At 44.1% G+C, this 19409-nt stretch overlaps 1 protein-coding gene across 2 annotated transcripts in view; it reads left to right on the top strand.

The window, feature by feature from the left end:
* The first annotated feature begins 1444 nt into the window (after window positions 1–1444).
* SULT4A1 (sulfotransferase family 4A member 1) overlaps window positions 1445–19409 on the top strand; it is a 27053-nt gene continuing 9088 nt past the window's right edge. For both annotated transcript variants that reach the window (XR_003535913.1, XM_027693575.1), the window contains exons 1-4: window positions 1445–1710; window positions 17406–17536; window positions 18503–18583; window positions 18690–18816. Coding sequence is in view for 1 of the 2 variants with exons in the window: in XM_027693575.1 (XP_027549376.1) it covers window positions 1542–1710; window positions 17406–17536; window positions 18503–18583; window positions 18690–18816 (508 nt within the window). In the remaining variant the exon portion in view is untranslated. The remainder of the gene's footprint in view (window positions 1711–17405; window positions 17537–18502; window positions 18584–18689; window positions 18817–19409) is intronic.

The following is a 19409-nucleotide window of genomic DNA, read 5'->3' as shown; positions in this document are numbered from 1 at the left end:
ATTTTATTTCTTTCAGATGTACATCTGCCACTTTAGAGCTTTTAAAAAATTTCTGTTATGTTTTAGCATCATTACAGACAGATACATAATTGAACAAAAAATAAAGCACCTGCTACAAGACTAATAAGGGTAAAATAAACCTAAACTTTTCACTGACCTTTCTGGAACTAACAGAAATCTTAATTCTGTTGAAATACTTCCAGCTTTTCATTCCTGCCAGACCAGACAGCCAAACCACCCCTCATTTCTGTAGCACAAACACATTTTAAAGGAGCTTAGAGGCCCTTTTATACCTTCCCATCAGGCACCAATAGGCCTTAAATATCCTGAATGGCAGAACCTGGGCTGTCTTGCCTATGAGGCCAGGTGTGAGAGCTGATGGAGTTGTATCCCGGATTTCACTGGTGCTGAAGGAGAAGGGATGAGCAGGCAGAGAGTCTTCCCTAAGCAGTCCCCACCGATGTCGGGGATGTTTTCTGCTGCTTAATGGCCACCAAACAAACTATGTTAATGAGTCAGCTCTGATGCCAGGCTGGACAGTCCAAGGCACAAGTTGGAATGGGCAGGGGATATGCTGAGTAGCTGCTGAGACCTGAGGACCCCCCCGAAAGTCTCCCCAGGCTGTTGTGGAAGCTGTTACCCCACCAGATACAAAGAGGTAGCATCCAAGAGACTGGGACGAGGGAGGAGGATAGAGAGCCTCTTATGTGGAAAACAGGTATGAGTTTGAACACGAGCACTGTGAAGAGCAAATGATTTGTGTTGCTGAACGAGTAGGTGCGTGCCCTCTTCTCACTATCTCACCTGCCCCCCACGGGCCGTGCCTGCGCTCGGTGCAAGGGCGGGGACGAGCCCCCGGTGCACCTGGAAGCTGCTGCTGCTCGTCCCCCTCCTCTGTGCGTCTCCCCAGCCTCCCCCTGCCCGCCCTAGGGCCGGGCCTTGGCACTGAGTTGGAAACGGGGATGGCGGCAGGTCCTGCCTCCGCCTCTGTCTCTGCCCCGACCATGTGCGGAGAGGAGAGGGGCTGCGGGGCGGGCGGGCATCCCTCCATCTATCCCGGTATCCATCCATCCCAGTATCCCTGCATCACTCTGCTGTCCGCCTGGAGAAGAGAGCAGCGAGGCTGCGGGGCGAGAGAGGCCGGCAGGGCATCCCTGCATCCCTCCCCTGCCCAGCCGGAGGGAAGAAGGGCTGCAGCGCGGGCGGGTATCCATCCCTGCATCCCTCCCTGCATCCCCGCATCACTCTCCTGCCCACCCGGAGAGGAGAAGGGGTGCTGAGCGGGCGGGTATCCCTTCCCGCACGCCTGCATCCCTCCCTCCCTGCCCGCCCGTGCCCGCAGCCGCCCATGACATCACCGTGCGCGGAGCCCCCGCCCGTGCGTGCGCGGGGCTGTGCCGGAGGCCGGGGCTGCCGCGCCCGCCGCTCGCCCGCCCCTTTCCCTCCTCTCCGCTCCCCTCCCCTTCCCTTCCTTCCCTCCCTCCCGCCGGAGCGCCCGCGGCCCCCGCTCCTCGGCCTCCCTCGCGGCCGCAGGGACGAGGATGGCGGAGAGCGAGGCCGAGACCCCCAGCACCCCCTGCGAGTTCGAGAGCAAGTACTTCGAGTACAATGGGGTGCGGCTGCCGCCCTTCTGCCGCGGGAAGATGGAGGAGATCGCTAATTTCCCGGTGAGGGACAGCGACGTCTGGATTGTCACCTACCCCAAATCAGGTAGGCGGGCGGGCGGGGGCTGCCCCGGGCGCTGGGGCGGCTCCTCCTCCTTCGCCTCTCCCTTCTCGCCGCGCAGCCGGTGCCGGGAGCGGGGATGCGGGAGATGCTCCGCGGCGCCGGGAGTGGGGGATGCGGGGGATGCTCCGCGGGATGTCGGGGCGAGGCCTGAGCCCGTTCACCGCCCGGGGGATGATGCCCCTTTGCCCGGGGGCTGATGGCCTGCAGAGGGGGGATGATGCCCTGCCCTCGGGGATGTCCTGCGCTCGGGGATGATGCCCTGCGGCCTCCGCAGCTCCGCGGAGTTGAGGGGCGGCCGATCCCGGTCCCGGAGGGGGAGACAAGGACCCTGTGGGGGACCTCCGGAGCTCAGGCACACGCCAGTGCCAAGCTGGTGGTCCCCGCCTGGGTGGTCCCGTGCCCTCCTGCCAAACCCCTGGAGGATAAAGATGCTGCTCGGGGTGAAGGCAATGTGGAGCGGCAGGAAGGTCTTAGGAATAAATCCCGGTTTCTGCCGCGGTTTGCCGTCTGCTCCCCAGCCTTCCCTCCGTCCTGCGCTCCCGAGGCGGCCGCCCGGATCGTTCTGGGAGAGCATGTGCTCCAAGTGCATCCTTGCTGCACTGTCTGAATCACCAGAAACACCCCCCGTTTGCAGTATAAGTGCGTGTTGCTCCAGTAGGCACCTCCTTTGGTTGTTTTATACCATTCGTGTGCCTGCTTTTAATGTCATATTCCTTGACCTCTTATCCTCTCTGTTTCCAAGCAAAAATGTTTGCAGAGTATTAACATGGATGTAGTGCGGCCTGCAAAGAGACAGGCAATATGGGAGCCTTGTACCCCACCTGATAAAATCAGATAAACTCTTTATTATTAAGTGCATTCTTGAGTGACTTTTTTTTTTTTCTGACAATAAGATGATCTCTTTCTAGAAAATTCAAAGTCCGCTGGAGATAACAGATGTGAGTTCTGTAAATGCCCTTGTGAAATGATGTTTTCAGTAGAGTAGGTTTCTGAGTTACTTCACTGTTTGTTGTATGAATGGCTAATGCTTTTCAATTTCTTAGTGTGCTGCTGCTTCGAGCAGGCACATTTCCTGTGTTTCAAGTATTTCTAGTTACGTTTTTTGGTATTTCATTACTCATGATGCTGTTCAAGACTGGCAAGAGCTTGATAGATAATCTCTTAGATAAGGGATAGTATGTAGATGGATGGCCCCCAAAATATGAGGATTAGGAATCTACATTTTAATTTTTCTTTTAAATTGTTCTTAAAAATTTATAGCATGCAGCATGAACACTATTTAATTCTTTCCATTTTAAGATTCCAGTTTTGAGAATCTTGTGTTTACAATGTTCCTGTGTTAGTATTGCTCCCCAACTTCATGATGGCATATTGTTGAATATCCTCAGCTAACCTGTGTCCAGCAGCCAGCCACAATATCATTAATACATCTGGCAATAGCTTAATTTTGATGGCTAGACACTTGGCTGTGGGAAGCCAGCTTGCATAGTTGTATTTAATTTGCTATTTTGTGACTATAGCAACAGAATGTGAGGTCTCTTGTGGCCCCAGCTGAGGCCAGTGAGAGGGAGCTGTCCACTTAGAAAGTTAGTGGCAGTGGAAAAAGAGGATTTACTGAGTCACTGGGAGAAGGAAAAGAAGATTGAGAACTGAGGCACCAAAATTGAAGGTACAGTGTTGTGGGAGGAGCTGGGGTCAAAATAGGTGCCACAGTGTTTTACTTGCCAGGAAAGCGAATAACCTGGGTGGTGAGTAATCCAATGTCCTTGTTGTGGGAAGTGGGCTCTAGACAATAATAATGTATTCAAGCTCCACCTTTCTGTAGCCTGAAGTCTGTTAAGACCCTTGGAACTTGTCAGCTGATCCTGTGTGGCTTTACAGCTTATTTAGGGCTTCTGAACGAATTATCAAGGGTCTGCTGACTGGGAACAGGCACATCAGTAGGAATTGGGCTGCCGTGGGGTTGATTTAGCCAAGGTCATGCAGGAAGCCTACAGCAAAGCCAGGGATTAAATCCAGAGCTACAAGCACCTCTGCATTCCCATAACTTCATCTTCCTGTGTCTCAGGAGCATTGACAAAGACTTTTTCTGTGTACTGGATCTAATCGGAATTTTCATAATGTTGCTGTAATGAAAAAAAAGTAGGTTTACAAAACAGATTTAATGCCCAAAATGCAATTATTTGGGATGAAATGGTTCGGCTTATTCTGGTAATATTTGGAGGACATGGTTGGGACCACTTATCTAGGTTCTGTTAATAAATTGCAATTGAACAATATTCCAGGAATATTTTTGACAGCAGGATTTTAGGATAGGAAATCGAGGTAGTGGTTGGAAATAGTTAGAGTTATCGGTAAATTGGGACTGATCCAGGAAAAAGCTTGTCCAATAGTGGTAGAAAATCAAATATATCAGTGGCCTTACTGGGAATAATGTAATAAGCCTAATGGAAAATGACTCTGCTTTAATGTGATTTCCACTGAAGGATGGCTGAATAATGATACTCCTTATATCTTTAATTATTCTTAACACCTGTGTCCAATCAATGGTAACAGCTTTTGGGAGCTGCTGGACTGGGAGAAGCTTTTGCCTAAAACCCGGAGATTCACCCAGACATGTAAATATGTGAAGGTGCATATTTGCTTATACTCTAATCATAGAAAACCTTTTTATCATGATGCATAATTTGAAATCAGGTGTGCTATTGATGTTGCAGAAATGAGTTGAAAGCTTCATGTTTTGTGTAACTTTGTAGTGCAGGATGGACAGGCTGAATGGGACACACTGAGATTCACAGGAGCAAATATAAACCAGAATGCCGTTGTCTATAGAATTAAATAACTGGAGCTCACACAACAGATTGCTTCACAGATAAGATACAGATGCACTGCTCACAGCAAACACTGTGCCTCTGTCACAACTTGCCTTGAACCCTCCCATACTGGGGCCTTTTTTTTGCACCCTACTTGAAAATTAAAATTCTCCTCTGTAGACTTAAACTGCAGAATTAATGAATAAGCAAATTCTTTCAGGGTATTCCCTCAGTCACCATGCTAAGACTTGGATTAGCTGTCTGTGTTAAGGGCAATGATTTCAGTGGAATTAAATCAGTCCCTAAAGTAGATGTAGGATTGAGTTCAGGTTCACTCAGTGTTTTGTTGTGTCTTATGATGCCAGCCCTGACTGTACCTGATCTGTCCATTTGCTTTGCTCACACGTGGTGTAACAGCAGCTCTCTTAACACCATCTTGCCTGTGTTCTAAATGAACATGTACTTTGCATTCTTGGGTCAAAGCCCGCAAATTAACGCCTTTTGAAAAACTGATAATTGGAGAAAGTGAGATATTTGCATTAATAATGAAGCTCCCTCCCCCCTGTTGGTTATTTTGCCAAGTAATTTCATGGAGTTCTGCATGGGAAGATGTCAGTTGTTGGGCAAATATCAGCTTCAAGTCCAGCCAGTTCATGAGAACTTGCATTTGGTGACAGACAATGGGTCAAAAGAGCAAGTGTTTTGTGTGACCTTTACCTGTCTGGTGTCATTTTTCATAGATTTTCAATTTTCCTCGCAGCACTGGATTCTTGTAAGTGCCCATTGGCTGGTAGGGAACAGGATGGCTGACTCCAGGCCTTTGGCTTTATGAAGTGCCAACAGGGAATTTGCAGATGAGTTCAAGGGAAGCTTTTGTGTGTGTACATTCACAGAGTTCTCCTCTTTCAAGTTCTTTCCCACCTACCTCTGGTGTTATGTGAAATGGACCACAGAAAAAGTTAATTTGAGATGTCCCTTGTTTGTTTAAAAGATTCTGTGTGTACAAAAGGTTGTGCCTATCATTGCCTCTGTCAGTGAAGTGTCTTGCATGCACTGTGTGTTCCCTGGCTGCCCCTGTTCTGTGAACCTCTCCCACTCCATGCATGCCACTCTTTTATCCTCCTTTTATTCCTGCCACTCCTGAATCCAACACTTGCTGGCTCACCAGTCCCTTTGGCTGGTGGAGGAGCTCAGGTCTTCCTCTTTCCTCTGCCACCTGACAGGGGCTCTGTCTGAATTCTTCCATTTCCCTTTACTGTAATCCCTGTTAATCCTTCCAAACCTGGGATGTTTATGTGCCCCAAGGTTTTCTTCTATTATGGGAAAAAAGTTATTTGATCCATTGGCCATCAGAGCCATAACAGTGACAACTGCTGGGCTGTGAACCAGATGCAGAGGGTACAGTGTAAACCCCAGTTTTCTTCTTTGTCTGATTCCCCACTAAAATTGATAGACTTCAACTCATCAATATATAAAATATTTATTGATCACACTCAGAAGTTAATACACTTCAGGCAAAGGGAGGCTTGAACCACTGGGGATGTAGACAAATGTACTTTTTCTTTGGCTATGAGGTTGGTTTAAGGATTTATTATCTCTTGTTCCTTCCCCTTCCAATCAGTCTTAGCTGTGGGACCATGCTATAAAAACACGGTGGCAAAATCTTGATTTAAGAAACACATTATAAAGAAAATGTACCAATTGAGTAAAACAAAGCAGGATTTTGGCAGTCTTGTGCAATCCTACCCTTCCTGTTTCCCCTAGACCATAAAAATCTCTTGGCAGTGGGGTTATATTTACAGGTAAGATTGGTGTCCTTGTGCTTCACAGTAATATTCTTATTATTCAATGTAAAGAGTATTATTGCTTGACTAAGATTAGGTGGCTGCACATGGCCTTTTGTCGGTATTATTTTTTAACAAGAGTTTTGCAGTTGCAAAAGAGGCAGATGCTGCTGTGCTGGATTTATAGTTCTGTTCTCTCTGCAGGATTTTGGTGCCTCGAGCTTAAACCATTTTCCTTTAAAGAATTAATGCAAATATTACTGGCCCAGAGGCATGCCTCAAGAAATGATGAGGTTGGCTTAAAAATCAAAACATTTTTCACAAAGTATGTTTGGGATTCTTTTCCTCTCACCTCTGGTTTTTGAGACAATATTATCCACACCCTCCCCTATGGAACCATAGGAAACCTGTTAGTCTCATGAATATGGATGAACAACTTAATCTCCTTAAAATCAGAATATAGTATTTAACTTTTTCTCTTTTACAGTAGCAGCACAGTTATTTGGTTTCTTTAAGCAATTTATAAAACTCAGATGTTGTTCTGTTTTGATGCTGCATGAATGTGCATCAGTTCTCATACCAGCTGGGCAGAAAGGATGGAATTTTCATTCAAATAGAAAGGGATCAGAAAATTGCATTGTGATGGAGATATGTTTTGTGAGCTGTCCATTTAGGGGCTGGTGTACAGGGCCCATATTTGAACCTGATTTCATGCTTGAAGTCATGTTCCTTCCACCACTTAAATACTCCGTGGCTTAAACTCGCTCCACTGAGGACCATTCAGGTGCTGAAAGCAACACCTGTGGATAAATATTTCCTGGAATTAGAGTCACTGGGTTCCTGTCCTTTGAAAGTCCTTTTGAAATGGGTCTGTCTTTTGTTTTATTCATATATAGCTCAAAATACTTTCAGGTATTGACTCAGTCTTACCTATTGCTAGGCAAAGAAATTATAAATAAAGCTATCAAATATGAAGTAATTGAAGACAATGTAAAGTTTGCCACTGATGCATTTGACTTGATTTCAATGCAGGTAGGATTGAATAGGTCCTTATGTGCCTCTAATAGGAAATCAAGGTGGAGAGGAAAAATCTGTTGTTAAGGGAAACTGATTTTCATTATCAAGCTAGCAGTGTTTCTCTCATGAGCTTTTTGTCAAACCAGAGAAGAGATGTTACTAGAGACAGAACAAATGGTTCAGAAGAGGAAGAATTCTCCAGCTACCTCGTGGGTTTTGCTGGGTCTCTTGCAAATGTAGCATAATTGCTTCCCTGCTGTTAAGTAGTTGCAAAACTCCAGAACTTGCTTTTTTTGTAAACAGGTTCAGGGGGAAAGAAAAGAAAAAAGGCTTTGCTCTGGGTAGAAAGTGTATTCTGGACACGTGAAATCACTACTGACTGGATTAAATGGTAACGACCTCAAAGACTAAAGAATTAGAAAATGATGCAAATCAGCCAAACCCAACAGCCAGGGGTTCTCATTTGAGGTTAATGTTCGTTTGTCACAGGGAAGGCATTAATGAAAGGAAGCAAAACACTTGAATATTTTTTTTATTCTTATTATGCAGTCTTATTAAATGAAGATGTTCTCTTGTTGGGTGCATTAGGGATTCATACACCCTGTGCTGAGGGGAAGGAACTACCCCTTGTGTTGTTTTAGGAAGTGATGTGAGGTTTGGTACACTGGGCATGTGATAGGACTTTGTGGCTACAGATTCTCTGACCTTGGGTAAGTCATATCATCTTCTTGCCTGCGTTTTCCACTGGAGGCACGTGGCTGTATTTCTTCTCTACCAGAATTTTTCATATATATATATATATATATAGCAAAAAGCAATTCCCTTGGACAAAGATGTCACCTCTCATCAATATTTTTTGTAGAGAAACCAGCAAATTACAGCTCTGAAACTGAATTAAGCATCTGGATATTAAAACTGAGCACACAATAATGCCTCCCTCAGTGGGAGGGAGCAATGAACAGAGGATTAATAACATGAAGCACCCACTGTCTCAACACTTTGACCTTAATCAGAGGTGCTGCAACACCTTGGAGAGTCCAGGAAGGTGGAGCACCAGAGCTGAAATAGTGATGGTTCTATAAACAAAAGTCTTTCACAGGCTCTGACAAAAGAAATAATCTATTTATGTCCTGTGTTAATCCTGTAATATACTGCAGATTCAGAAGCAAGAGATGTTTGGCAGACATGCAGAGGGAAATGGTCCATCATTACAGTGTCTCAGCCAAATGGGGCTGTAGGGGGTAGGGGAGCTGCTGTGGAGGAGTACTGAGGAACATCAGGAAGGATGCACGTCCTGGAGGTGTAGGTGGGTAGGAGAGGTTAAGTCAGAGTGCTGCTGAGAATAGTGAAGGGTAAAAATTTAAAGGAAGGGTGCTGGAGGAACAACTGAGGAGGGGTTTTTGTCACTAAATGCCAAAATCAATCTGTAATTTAAAGATGAAAGCTAATTTCATCAGCTTTTACCCACCAAGATGTGAAGGGCATCATCCTTTGTAGGGCTGCGAGTTCTAGATGATGTGCAGTGACATTAGATCACCATATGGGATACAGACAGTGGTGCTAAATTAGCCCTTCCCTGCATCCACTGCATGAGTAATAAATCCCTCCAAGGCAGCAAAATGAGCTGAGTGTGACACAGGTGGAGTGAGAACTGGTTCCAGAAGGCACACACAGACTGGACATGGAGCAGTCCAGACCTGTCACCTCACAGGCTGCTTGGCAGTGTCCTGTGACAGGAACAGTGTGACAGAACCACAGGGTCACCAGAGTTGGAAGAGGCCTCCAAGGTCAAGTCCAACCACCAACCATAATCACCCCTGAACCATAATCACCCCTCAGATGCTTCTTGAACACTTCCAGAGACAGTGACTCCACCACCTGCCTGGGCAGCTTATTCCAGCACCTGACCACTCTTTCAGTGAAAAATTATTTTCTAATATCTAGTCTGAACCTTCCCTGAGGCCATTTCCTCTCATCCTGTCTCTTGAGACATGGCATGAGAGTCTGACCTCCACCTTCCTGCCAGGGAGTTGCAGAGAGTGAGAAGGTCCCTCCTGAGCCTCTTTTTCTCCAGGCTGAGCCCCTCTAGAGCTCCCTCAGCTGCTCCTCATAGGATTTGTGCTCCAGACCCTTCCCCACCTCTGTTCCCTTCTCTGGACTCACTCCAGCCCCTCAATGTCTTTCTTGTAGTGAAGGGCCCAAAACTGACCCCAGGATTTGAGGTGTGACCTCAGCAGTGCCCAGCACAGGGGGACAATCCTGCCCTGGTACTGCTGCCACACTATTCCTGATCCAGGTCAAGATGTCATTGGCCTTCTTGGCCACCAGTTGGTGCAAGGCAATCACAACCACAGGTTAACCTCCAGTTAAAAGCCTGTTTATGGTGCTCAGGGTTGCCAGAGTAGCACAGAACAGCTACAGGCATTGCTGCAGTTGGATTGCTCTGGACAGGTACAGCTGAAGTGCACGTTAATAATGATCAACATCAGGGCCACCAGGGCTTTCTCTCAGAAAGAATGTGGTCTCTTCAATGATTTTGCTGCAATAATGTAAACCCATGGTGATATCGATTGGCTGATCCCCTTTTATGCTCCCAATTAGATCTATTTCCATTTCTAGTTCTGAAGAGCAGCAATGGAAATGGTCGTAGTTTGCTTAAAACTGCAGTCCATCAGACAGAGGGAATGACTGTGCTGAATATGACAGGGAGTGTAGGTACCTTGTGGAGGATGGTTTTGCTTAGTGCAGCTATAATTTGAGGGGGATTCTGTGTGAGGCAAAATGCTTTACTCCCTGACCTTAGACAAGCAATAGCTGACTGAACAGGTTGTGTAGAAATTAAATGATAATTCTGGAAATTCTGAAGCAAATGTGCTGCCTTTTTTTTTTTTTTATTGTATAACTCTTACCTGCAGTTGTTTCACATTATACTGTTGGTATGCTGCCTTCTTGAAATTTAACCACCTAATATATGCAAATGCATATTAATGCGTAGGCAGGTTTTGCCTAACAATTTTCCTGGAAGGGTTTGAAACTGAGGCAGAGAATTGCATTTTGAGCAGTGACAGACATCTTGTGAAATATGGGTAATTATATATACACAATGGGGAGGGGAGCATGTTCACAGCAAAAGGGGATGAGAGCTACCTCAACACAAGTTTCTAATAGAGATGCCCTGTTGTCTCCTGATTTCTGATCCTGTGTCAAACAGCAGAGCTGTGTTTACCCACAGACCATATTCTGACTCTGGAGAAGTGATATATTTGTCCTGGAAATCAGTGGTGCTAAGGGCAACTGTGCAGTTCTTTTCTACACAATGAAGTCCTTGAGAGTGATTTTTAAAAACTTGGCATTGCAGCAAGGTTCTTTTCTGTGTTGTTGTCCTTTGTACAGTGTTTGAAAATGAAGGGATATCAGACACAGTGGGGAGACATTCTGCTGGAGGCTGTGAGCTCCTGCTGGGGTGATGTTTGGTGCAATTTAGGCATGCTTTTTGATGTGGGCTCTACAAAGTTGGGAGAATAGGGCTGCCAGGGGAAGCAGGAGGGCAAGACACAATGAGGTAAGGCTGGCATGAGGGCACGTACCTTCTTAAGTGTGGACTCTGCAGAGGTGAGACATGAAAATTTGCTAATGCAACTTTTGCCCAGCGCTGTGAGGAGGCACCAGTTTACGTGGCCGAAGTTTGCCAGGTAATTTTAGATGTTTGAGGCAGAATCTGCCCTGTAGCATATATTAACAAATAAAAATCCTCTTCCCCTGTGGATTAGTGTCCTGTTGGCCAACCCTTAGATATGATCCTGTGTGCTTGCACTACTGTCATGAAAGGCATGGCGTGTGAATTGGGTTATGAGGATGTTCCATTGAGCCTGGGCAAAGAAGGCAACAACTTAATGTACTAGGTTGCCTTTAGACCTGATCAGTCTTGAATAGGTGTGGGAAGGCTGAGAAGAGATGTCATTCTCTGAGATAGTTGGTAAGGGAACAAGCAAAAATCTGTTCTTTTTATTTTCCTGCATGTTATACATGACATTATTTGTTTTAGCATGACAGGTATTGTGCTCTCCTACACCATGGGACCGTGTTTCATTGGTGAGTAGAAATTGAAAGAGAATTAATTTAAAGGTATGGGTAGATGTCCTCCCTTAAAAGCATTGGTGTTGGTGTCCTCAGCCTCCTGTTTGTCGTTTGTCTTAGAAAGACAACCTGCAGAGGATTTTGTGTGGATGGATTCTAGTTTTTCCCAGGCAAAATTTGCGAGGTGAGCTGATGCCCAAAATAGAAACTCCTCGAGCTACTTTGGCTGATCTAATTTGAAGTGAATTGGAGCAGTTTGTGTGGAGTTACTCCAATAGTGATGACACCTGGTGCAGACATGATGAGCATCCATAGACATGGACAGCCCAGCCAAAGCTTAAAGAGAAGAGTGAAATACTTTTCCCTTGGAATATCTGATGACGTGAGATGTCAGTTATCAACCAACAGCAGCTGCCTGGGAAGGACCTGTGACAAAATCCGGGACACCTGGATGTGATGAAATCAAGGAGACACAAGTCATGACTCTTCAATCAGAAGGAAAAACTTGTGGCTTGTTGTTGTTTTTAATACCTAGATCTTGAGCAATCTGTGGATCTGACTCCTAGTTTTTGGGGCTGTTTGTGCAGTACTTACATGGCCCTTGCTGCAGAGCACGTGAGGATGTTCTGGCTTATTGAGAAGGATAGAAAAGGAACAGTTTTTGCCTCATCTACCCTCAACAAGAGGACCCAGCTGCCTTTTGGACCTCTGTCTGCTGGGACAGATTGGGGCAGCCGTGGATTAGATGCGGTGCTTAGGGAGTATGTGACTCTTGAGCTATTTTTCTCGTGCTTTTATAAAATATAAAGTAGGAAAAGTAGACAATCCATTGGTAAACTAGTAGTCTAGGCAGAGGGTCTGACAAGCTGTCATCCCTGCTGTTTCCTGGGAGCGCATTCCCTGACAGTTTTGCACTTCCACAGGCAGCGTGCTCTCCCCAGCATGGTGTGGGACACAGCTGGAGCCAGGGACTGTTCCCAGGAATGATGGATGGAGCTGTCCTCTTTTGGGAATCATCTCTGGGGATGTGTGTTTGGCTGTCCCACAAACCCTCCCAGAGAGCAGGACCTGGTGTGCTTTATTTACTGGTGTTGCTCCAGTTTTAGGATCTGAGATGTCAGGAGGTGTTTTCCTCCAGGCGGGTGTTAGGTGTGGAAAATCCTCATCTCCTGCCTTGCACTGTGGAAGTGGAGATGCCTCAGCATGGAGATGCACTGTGGTCAAGTCTGCACTTTTCGTCCTGTCCTCTATTGAGCAGTTATTGTGCTAATGTAAGGGAGAATTAGGACTCAGGCCTTTTTTTAAAAGATAGTACTAATGCCTCAGCCAAAAATAGCACTGCTTTGTAGCCAGTTCATTACAACAGTGCTTTAGGGTACTCTGTTATACATAGTACTAATTCTGTGGATAATACATGTATGTAAACACTTCAGTGACAGCATTTTTACCAAACAGAAAGTAGATTTTACCCCTAAATAGTTTTTGTAGTTTGCTGTTTGTAGCCTCTAGCAAAACACCTTCAGAACACAACTCAGAATTAATGGACCCATGTCTGCACCCTCTAATGTGAGTCTGGTGAAAGACAAGCAGAATTTAGCCTGTTGGTTTTGGTTTCAAAGCTGGTAGCTGCAAGTGGAAAAATAAATTGATTAATAAGTCTAAAAATCTAAGACTGAGCTTGCAGAATGTTGCTGTAAACTGTCCATTTAATACTTGTTTTAGATCCAGTCTTAGGTTGTTGCCTTCACTTTTGGAAGATCTGGATTCAGTTTCCTCATGTACCACAGATTACCTTGACAGGTCACTATTGACTGAGGGGCATTTAGACCATCTAAAAAGGGACATTAATCTAAGAGGATTTTGGAAAATTGGGCCCTTTAATACATATTTAACTGTTAGACAAAAACAACATCAATATAACATCACAATTTCAGTCTTTATTCTGAATCCCAAGTCTTATTTAGGAACAGAAGAATCAGAAAATATGACATCAAGGTGTATACATTACTTTTATTTTTAAAACCCTTGTTGTTAATGAAAATCCCTGTTCTTAAGCCAGGTGGAATTTGAACATGTAGGAGAACCTCAACATACAGACCTCAAGAGGGGGTATTTTTATGGTTTGGAAATTATTGTCTTCTAATGGAAAAATCTGATTTTCCCTCCACTCTTGTAGTGTGAAGATGAATCTGTCATGCTTCCCTGCAGATTTACACTTAAATTAGTGAAGGGGGAAGGAGTTTGCAGGGAATTAAAACAAAAATGTGGGGTTTTGCTGTACAGCCCTTGCTAGACCAATCTGACAGCTTTAGCAGCCCTCATTTTTAATGAGCTCTTGCATCTACCAGTGCTATAAAAAAATTATGAGTCATAATGGATCTGTTGCATTGTATTAGCTGAAACTTGATCAAACATCAGCAAGTCAAAGTACAGCTAATTGGGATTGTGAGGTTATTAATACTAATATTAGTATTTAGTTTATTTTTCCATGTGGTTTCCAAACAAGGGGTGAATGGAAGGAATATACCAAAGGCCTTGACATCCTTAGGCTGCAGGTTTATCCCATCTTAGCTGATAGGAGAGGAGAAAGTGTAAGAAATGATCTGGGGAAGCAAAATTTCATGGGAAATCTTCCTGGTTTATATCTGCCACTTCACTTTGAAGAAATCTGTTTGGTGGCTTTAGGGGACCATAAAGGCCAGTGGCCAGAAAATACTGAGAGGAGCCAGAAAACAGCTGCACTGGAGAATATTTCTCCCTCCTACAGTGGTTGAGTTTGACATTGAAAGAGATCTAATGCACAGGAGCAGGAAGGAGTGGCTGCGGCATTCCCAAATTTTCGCTGCCCTGCTGTCTGGTTGCTGCTGCAGCAGCTCCCGGAGGAGCAGAGGCAGCATGGCTATGAACTGACTTTGCTGTTGCTGCTGAGGCTTTGGCCATGAGAAGGGGGACAAAGGAAGAGTTCCCAGCCATCAGAGGTGCAAAAGGAATTTTAACGAGTCCTGATTTTTGTGCAGGTATCACAGGGAAGGACAGTGCATCCCAACTGGAACACTTTCACCCTGCTGTCATGCTGAGTAGAAATGCAGGTTCACAGATAATTTAAAAGGATCTCCTAAACCCCTGCAGATTCTGGCAGTAGCTCATCACAGCTCTTTCCCATCCCCTCTCTTCCCAGACAGTGTGTGATAAACTGGAAGGCTCTGTTTTCTCCCTGGGCATTTTATTGACATAACAGAAGAGCTTGTCAGGGGAGAGCATTTCTCAGGTAGTGGAGTCCCTCAGATGCTGACTGGCTCCATTTTAGTTGGAATTGGATAGATGGAAATGAATCCTACATCTGTTTTGGCAATATGACCTTGGAGGGTCAGCATTTTTCCTCCAGGATGAAATATGGATCTGCTGCAGGTGGGAGAAGGAAGGGTAGAATTTCTGGGGACTTATTAATGTTGCATGTGGTGTCTCATGTCCAAAGGCTGACAGATGAATCCTGTTTGTCAGGGACTGCTTGCTCTTCTGTGCCATTCCAAGTGAGGTGTACATGTCCACGTGTTCAGCAACACAAGGGGAGAACAGTGGAATATACTGGAGATGCACAAGATCTGTTTTCTCCAGGAAAACCCAGAAATCTTGAGAGTATAGACAGAAGCTCTGCATCTTTTTCTTTAGCTTCCTCCGCCGCCTTCTTCTGTCCAACAAGTATCATCATTTTCCCTTTTACTGAGAAAGTTTCTGTGGCATTTAGATCTGGCCAGGTTTTGTGATAGACTGGGATTACTGGAGTTTATTCACATATTGAAAATCTCAGTCTCGGCAATTTACCTTCCACCCAGAAAATGGTGGTTCTTGCACATCTTCAGAGATCACAAAGTCAGTTGGGTCAAATGTGAGGAGGTCATACATATGTAATTATGTGTATAAAGTCTTTTAGCTTTTTTTTTTTTTAAATAAGCATGTGGTGTTTTAATAAGAAGATGAGGTCTTGGAATGTTTGTGTGTGATAAGTGATAATTGATTAAGGATGACAAGTTAAAAAAAAAATGGTTCCCTCAAAAGTTAATTCTCTAGTTTTCATTTTTATTGGGACCCTGGAAGTCCTAAGCAGAGTAACTTGAGTGCTAATGTGGAAAAAAGTCAGGCAAATACAGTGAGTGGCAAAAGTGAGAACTAGCACAGAGTTCAAGGGGGAGAGAAATCAGGATCAGTGTAGGGAGGAGAAATTCTAACCTATGGGATGGCCAGGATTCTAAACTGCCAATCCTCCTCTTTGTAGAAGAAATATTGCAGAAATTCTCTTTGCTGTGTGAATTGGAATAGGATGCTGGAATATGTGCAGCTCTACAAACATACCATGGGAGTTTGTATATGTGCATGCTAATTAATATAAAGATTCAGATTTAAACACTCTTTTAAAGAACATAGAGTTGATGGAGATTTTAATTTTGCTGCCTTGGGTGCCCAGCATTACTCTTCCAATGTGCCACTGTTTTTGGTGGAAACTCATTTAGGTGAAGACTTTGGAGCTTCCAAAAACCCACTTTGCATGGAAAAATATGTCATTTTCCTTCTCTCCTGTGCTCCATGGATCTGCTAGCAGTAAGGTTGAGCAGAACTAGGTAATGTGGACATGGCTGCTTTTTGCCTGGAGAGCAGCTGAGCAATGGAAAAAAAAATAAAGTCCTGGTGGTGTTGCTTGTCCCCACACAGCCATTTTTTTTCCTTTCTTTGAACAGGGTTGCTGTAATAGCATTTTTCTTTGCAGGTGGAATTGGAAATACAGAAATAAATTATGGAGAACCAGGGTGTCTCCTGTCAGAAGAAATATTTAATGAAAACAAGGGTTGTACTCATTCAGAGTCACAAGGGCCGATACTGAAGAACTGTATGAATGTTAATTTTAATGTATAAAATATATGCTTGAACTTAAAAATGCAGAATGAACAGCCTCAGGGGCAAGAGTGTATGAAGTCAGTGACAGCTGTCTCTGTGGGTGATGATAATGTAAAAGTGTCTTTTTATTTTTTCCCCCCCAAACCTTTTTAATTTACCCACCAATCAGTCAGGTAACAGAGGAATTTTAAAGTGCTTACCCTCTAAAGCAATTCTTGGAGGCATGTGCTGTTTCACATGGTATCCAGGCTGTGCTCACCCTAACCATCAGCCTCGTTTAACTGTTTCTGTGTCAGATTAAAAAACATCAGAATAACGATACTCTAGTTTTCTTTGTGATTTCTCCCTGCTCTGTTCTTCCATCTCACCAAGAGCCTGTGCCTTTCTCTTCAGAAACACCTGTCAAATAACTCAGTACTGTGTTTTGTTGTGTTGGGGGTTTCCTACCTGCCTGAAGGTAAAGCCATTTGAAATAATTTCCCTGTCCAAACTTCCCGTTGGAGTAGCTATTAATTTTCGAGAGTGCAGTCATTAAGGCCATAATATCTGATGGATGCTTTGTAAATGCCCTCGGACTGGGGAGGGAGATGTAACTGGGGCCTCTGAGGCTTATGACTGACTCACTGTTGATGCTTTCAGTGGTTTATCCAGTCCATAACGTGGGGGCATAAATAGACTCTCAAATCATTGCATAACAGGGGCATTGCCTACAATTTAGAAGAAAGGATGCTGTCTCAGTGTAGCCACTAATGCATTTTGTGAACTTGGATGACCTCAGTTTGCCTGTCTTCTTTTTTTTTTTTAATTTCTAAAATAGAAATAATAGTATGTTGCCTTGGTAACATTTACAGGGGGGGAAACAACTTTTTGTTAAATGCTTTCCAATTCCCAGGTTAAATGGTTTGGAGACAGAAATGTACTTAAATTTTATTGAGCTGACATCCTATGTTAAAACAGTAGTTACAGACCTAGCTCACAGCAGACTGTTGAGAACAAGAGTTACCATTATGTCCCTGTTTAGGTCTCCCTTCCTGTGGTTCTGTTTTGATAAGAACTGTAATACAATCTGTTCTCTCCCATTGTTTGCTTTATGCAGGCACAGGGTTGCTGCAGGAAGTGGTTTATCTAGTGAGTCAGGGAGCTGATCCAGATGAGATTGGACTAATGAATATAGATGAACAACTTCCAGTCCTAGAGTACCCTCAGCCTGGTCTGGACATCATCAAGGTACAATTTATTGCCAAGAAAAGCCTTTCAGCATTTGGATATCTGTTTTCCTCAGTTCCATCTTTATCACTTCATTTCATCCTGTGTCCTTGTTCTTTTCATCGCTGGACTCGCTCAGTTCGTTGGAATGATTCAGAGCATTATTAGGTTATTTTAAAATTGCTTTTATTCAACTTTATTGTACTCTGTTTAATGCTTTAGATGTTTCTTCATGTCCTTAATATTTTGGCACTGGGTTTTCTGAATAAAAGTTCCAGGCCTCTCTTGCTTATGTAAAAACAGAAGCTGCCCAAAGGAGACCAATTTGCTTTGATTCCTTTCCTGAATTTGTGAAAGAGGAGCTACAAACACAGAGATCTACGCATTTGTATTCCCACTGCTCCGAATTCATACATCTAAATCTTTAGAACCACAGATCCTGGATCTCTACAGACTCTGTAGGTGTAATTTGAAGAGTTTGGAATATCCTGCATGAAATGATTTCCACACTATTAAGAATATTCTGTTTGAAGCACATTCACATACTCAGATAAACTTTTGGGCCTAATTCTGAGGATAGAATAAACTGCAAGGATAACATCTTGAAGAAGTTAGGGGTGGTATTTTCAGAACTTCCAAAAGTTTTCAAGGGATTTTAGTGGAAGCATTGCTGGAAACAAGGTTTGATACCAAGAATCTTCAACTATTATATTGTTTCTGAGAAGGTGCTACAAATGGAAGCACTTTGAAAACAAAGGGGGTTAAAAACCCCAAACAACAAAACTCCCAACATGTTATCCAGCTTTTTTTATATTTAAAAACCATGTGTAACTCCCTGACCTAATTTCTAGTCTCAGACTCTTATTAATTGCAGGAGTGAATTTGTGAATGGGACTCAGTGGAGTAAAGGGCTTCAAGTGTGACAGTTCAGGGCAGATGTGCCAAACTGGTGCTCAATGAGGAACCATTCCCTCTGCTTTATTTTAGGAACTGACATCTCCTCGCCTCATAAAAAGCCACCTGCCATACCGGTTCTTGCCTTCAGACCTCCACAATGGGAACTCAAAGGTAAAAATTAAATTAAGCCCTGTTGGCTTAACTCTATTGGTTAAGTGCTTTGGGGAAAAAAATCACTCAATAAGGTGCTTTTTTTTTCCCCCCGCCCAAATCACAGGTCATATACATGGCTCGCAACCCCAAAGACCTGGTGGTGTCTTATTACCAGTTCCACCGCTCCCTAAGGACCATGAGCTACAGAGGAACCTTTCAGGAGTTCTGCAGAAGGTTTATGAATGACAAGTGTAAGGAGCTGTTCTCTCTGCACACATTTATTTTCATCTCTGCGTTCCTTCTGCGAGTACAGAAGTGAACTGGATAAAGGTGCATTTGTTTTGCATATACAGCAAGGAGGTTTCTACACAAGGACTTAGATTTGTCCATGCAAACGATGGCCATGCCTTTTATAAATAAATTGCCTTACAGTATTTGACCCCAGGGGCTCAGCAGTGTTCCACTTAGGTCAGGCAGAACTCTGGTCTACCCTTCTAAAATTCAGGTTGCAAGGCACCAGGTACCTTGTGAAAAGTGGTGAATACTGCCAACACCATTTGATTTCAGTTCTACCTCACTGCTTCGCAGGAGTCTTTCTGTTCCTCAAGTTTGGGAGTTATTTCTCTGGTAATTCCTTTAATATTTAAATTTCATGCAGAAACTCAAGGTTTGTCCCTTGCAAGATACCAGTTAACACACAGAAATTCCTGATTTGCACAAGATTGATGTGGAGTGCATCAGTGAGCTCAAGTGAGACCCTGTAAGGAGGTGGGTGCAGGCTGCTACTGCCTGAAAAATGCAGCTCTGTAATGAGAATTCTGGAAAACTGCAGCTCTGTAATGAG

Source organism: Neopelma chrysocephalum, unplaced genomic scaffold, assembly GCF_003984885.1.
Source record: "Neopelma chrysocephalum unplaced genomic scaffold, ASM398488v2 Primary Assembly neopelma1_92, whole genome shotgun sequence".
In the NCBI taxonomy this organism is placed as follows: Eukaryota; Metazoa; Chordata; class Aves; order Passeriformes; family Pipridae; genus Neopelma; species Neopelma chrysocephalum.
The sequence above is the reverse complement of the archived record's forward strand: the minus strand, read 5'-3'. Positions and strand labels throughout refer to the sequence as shown.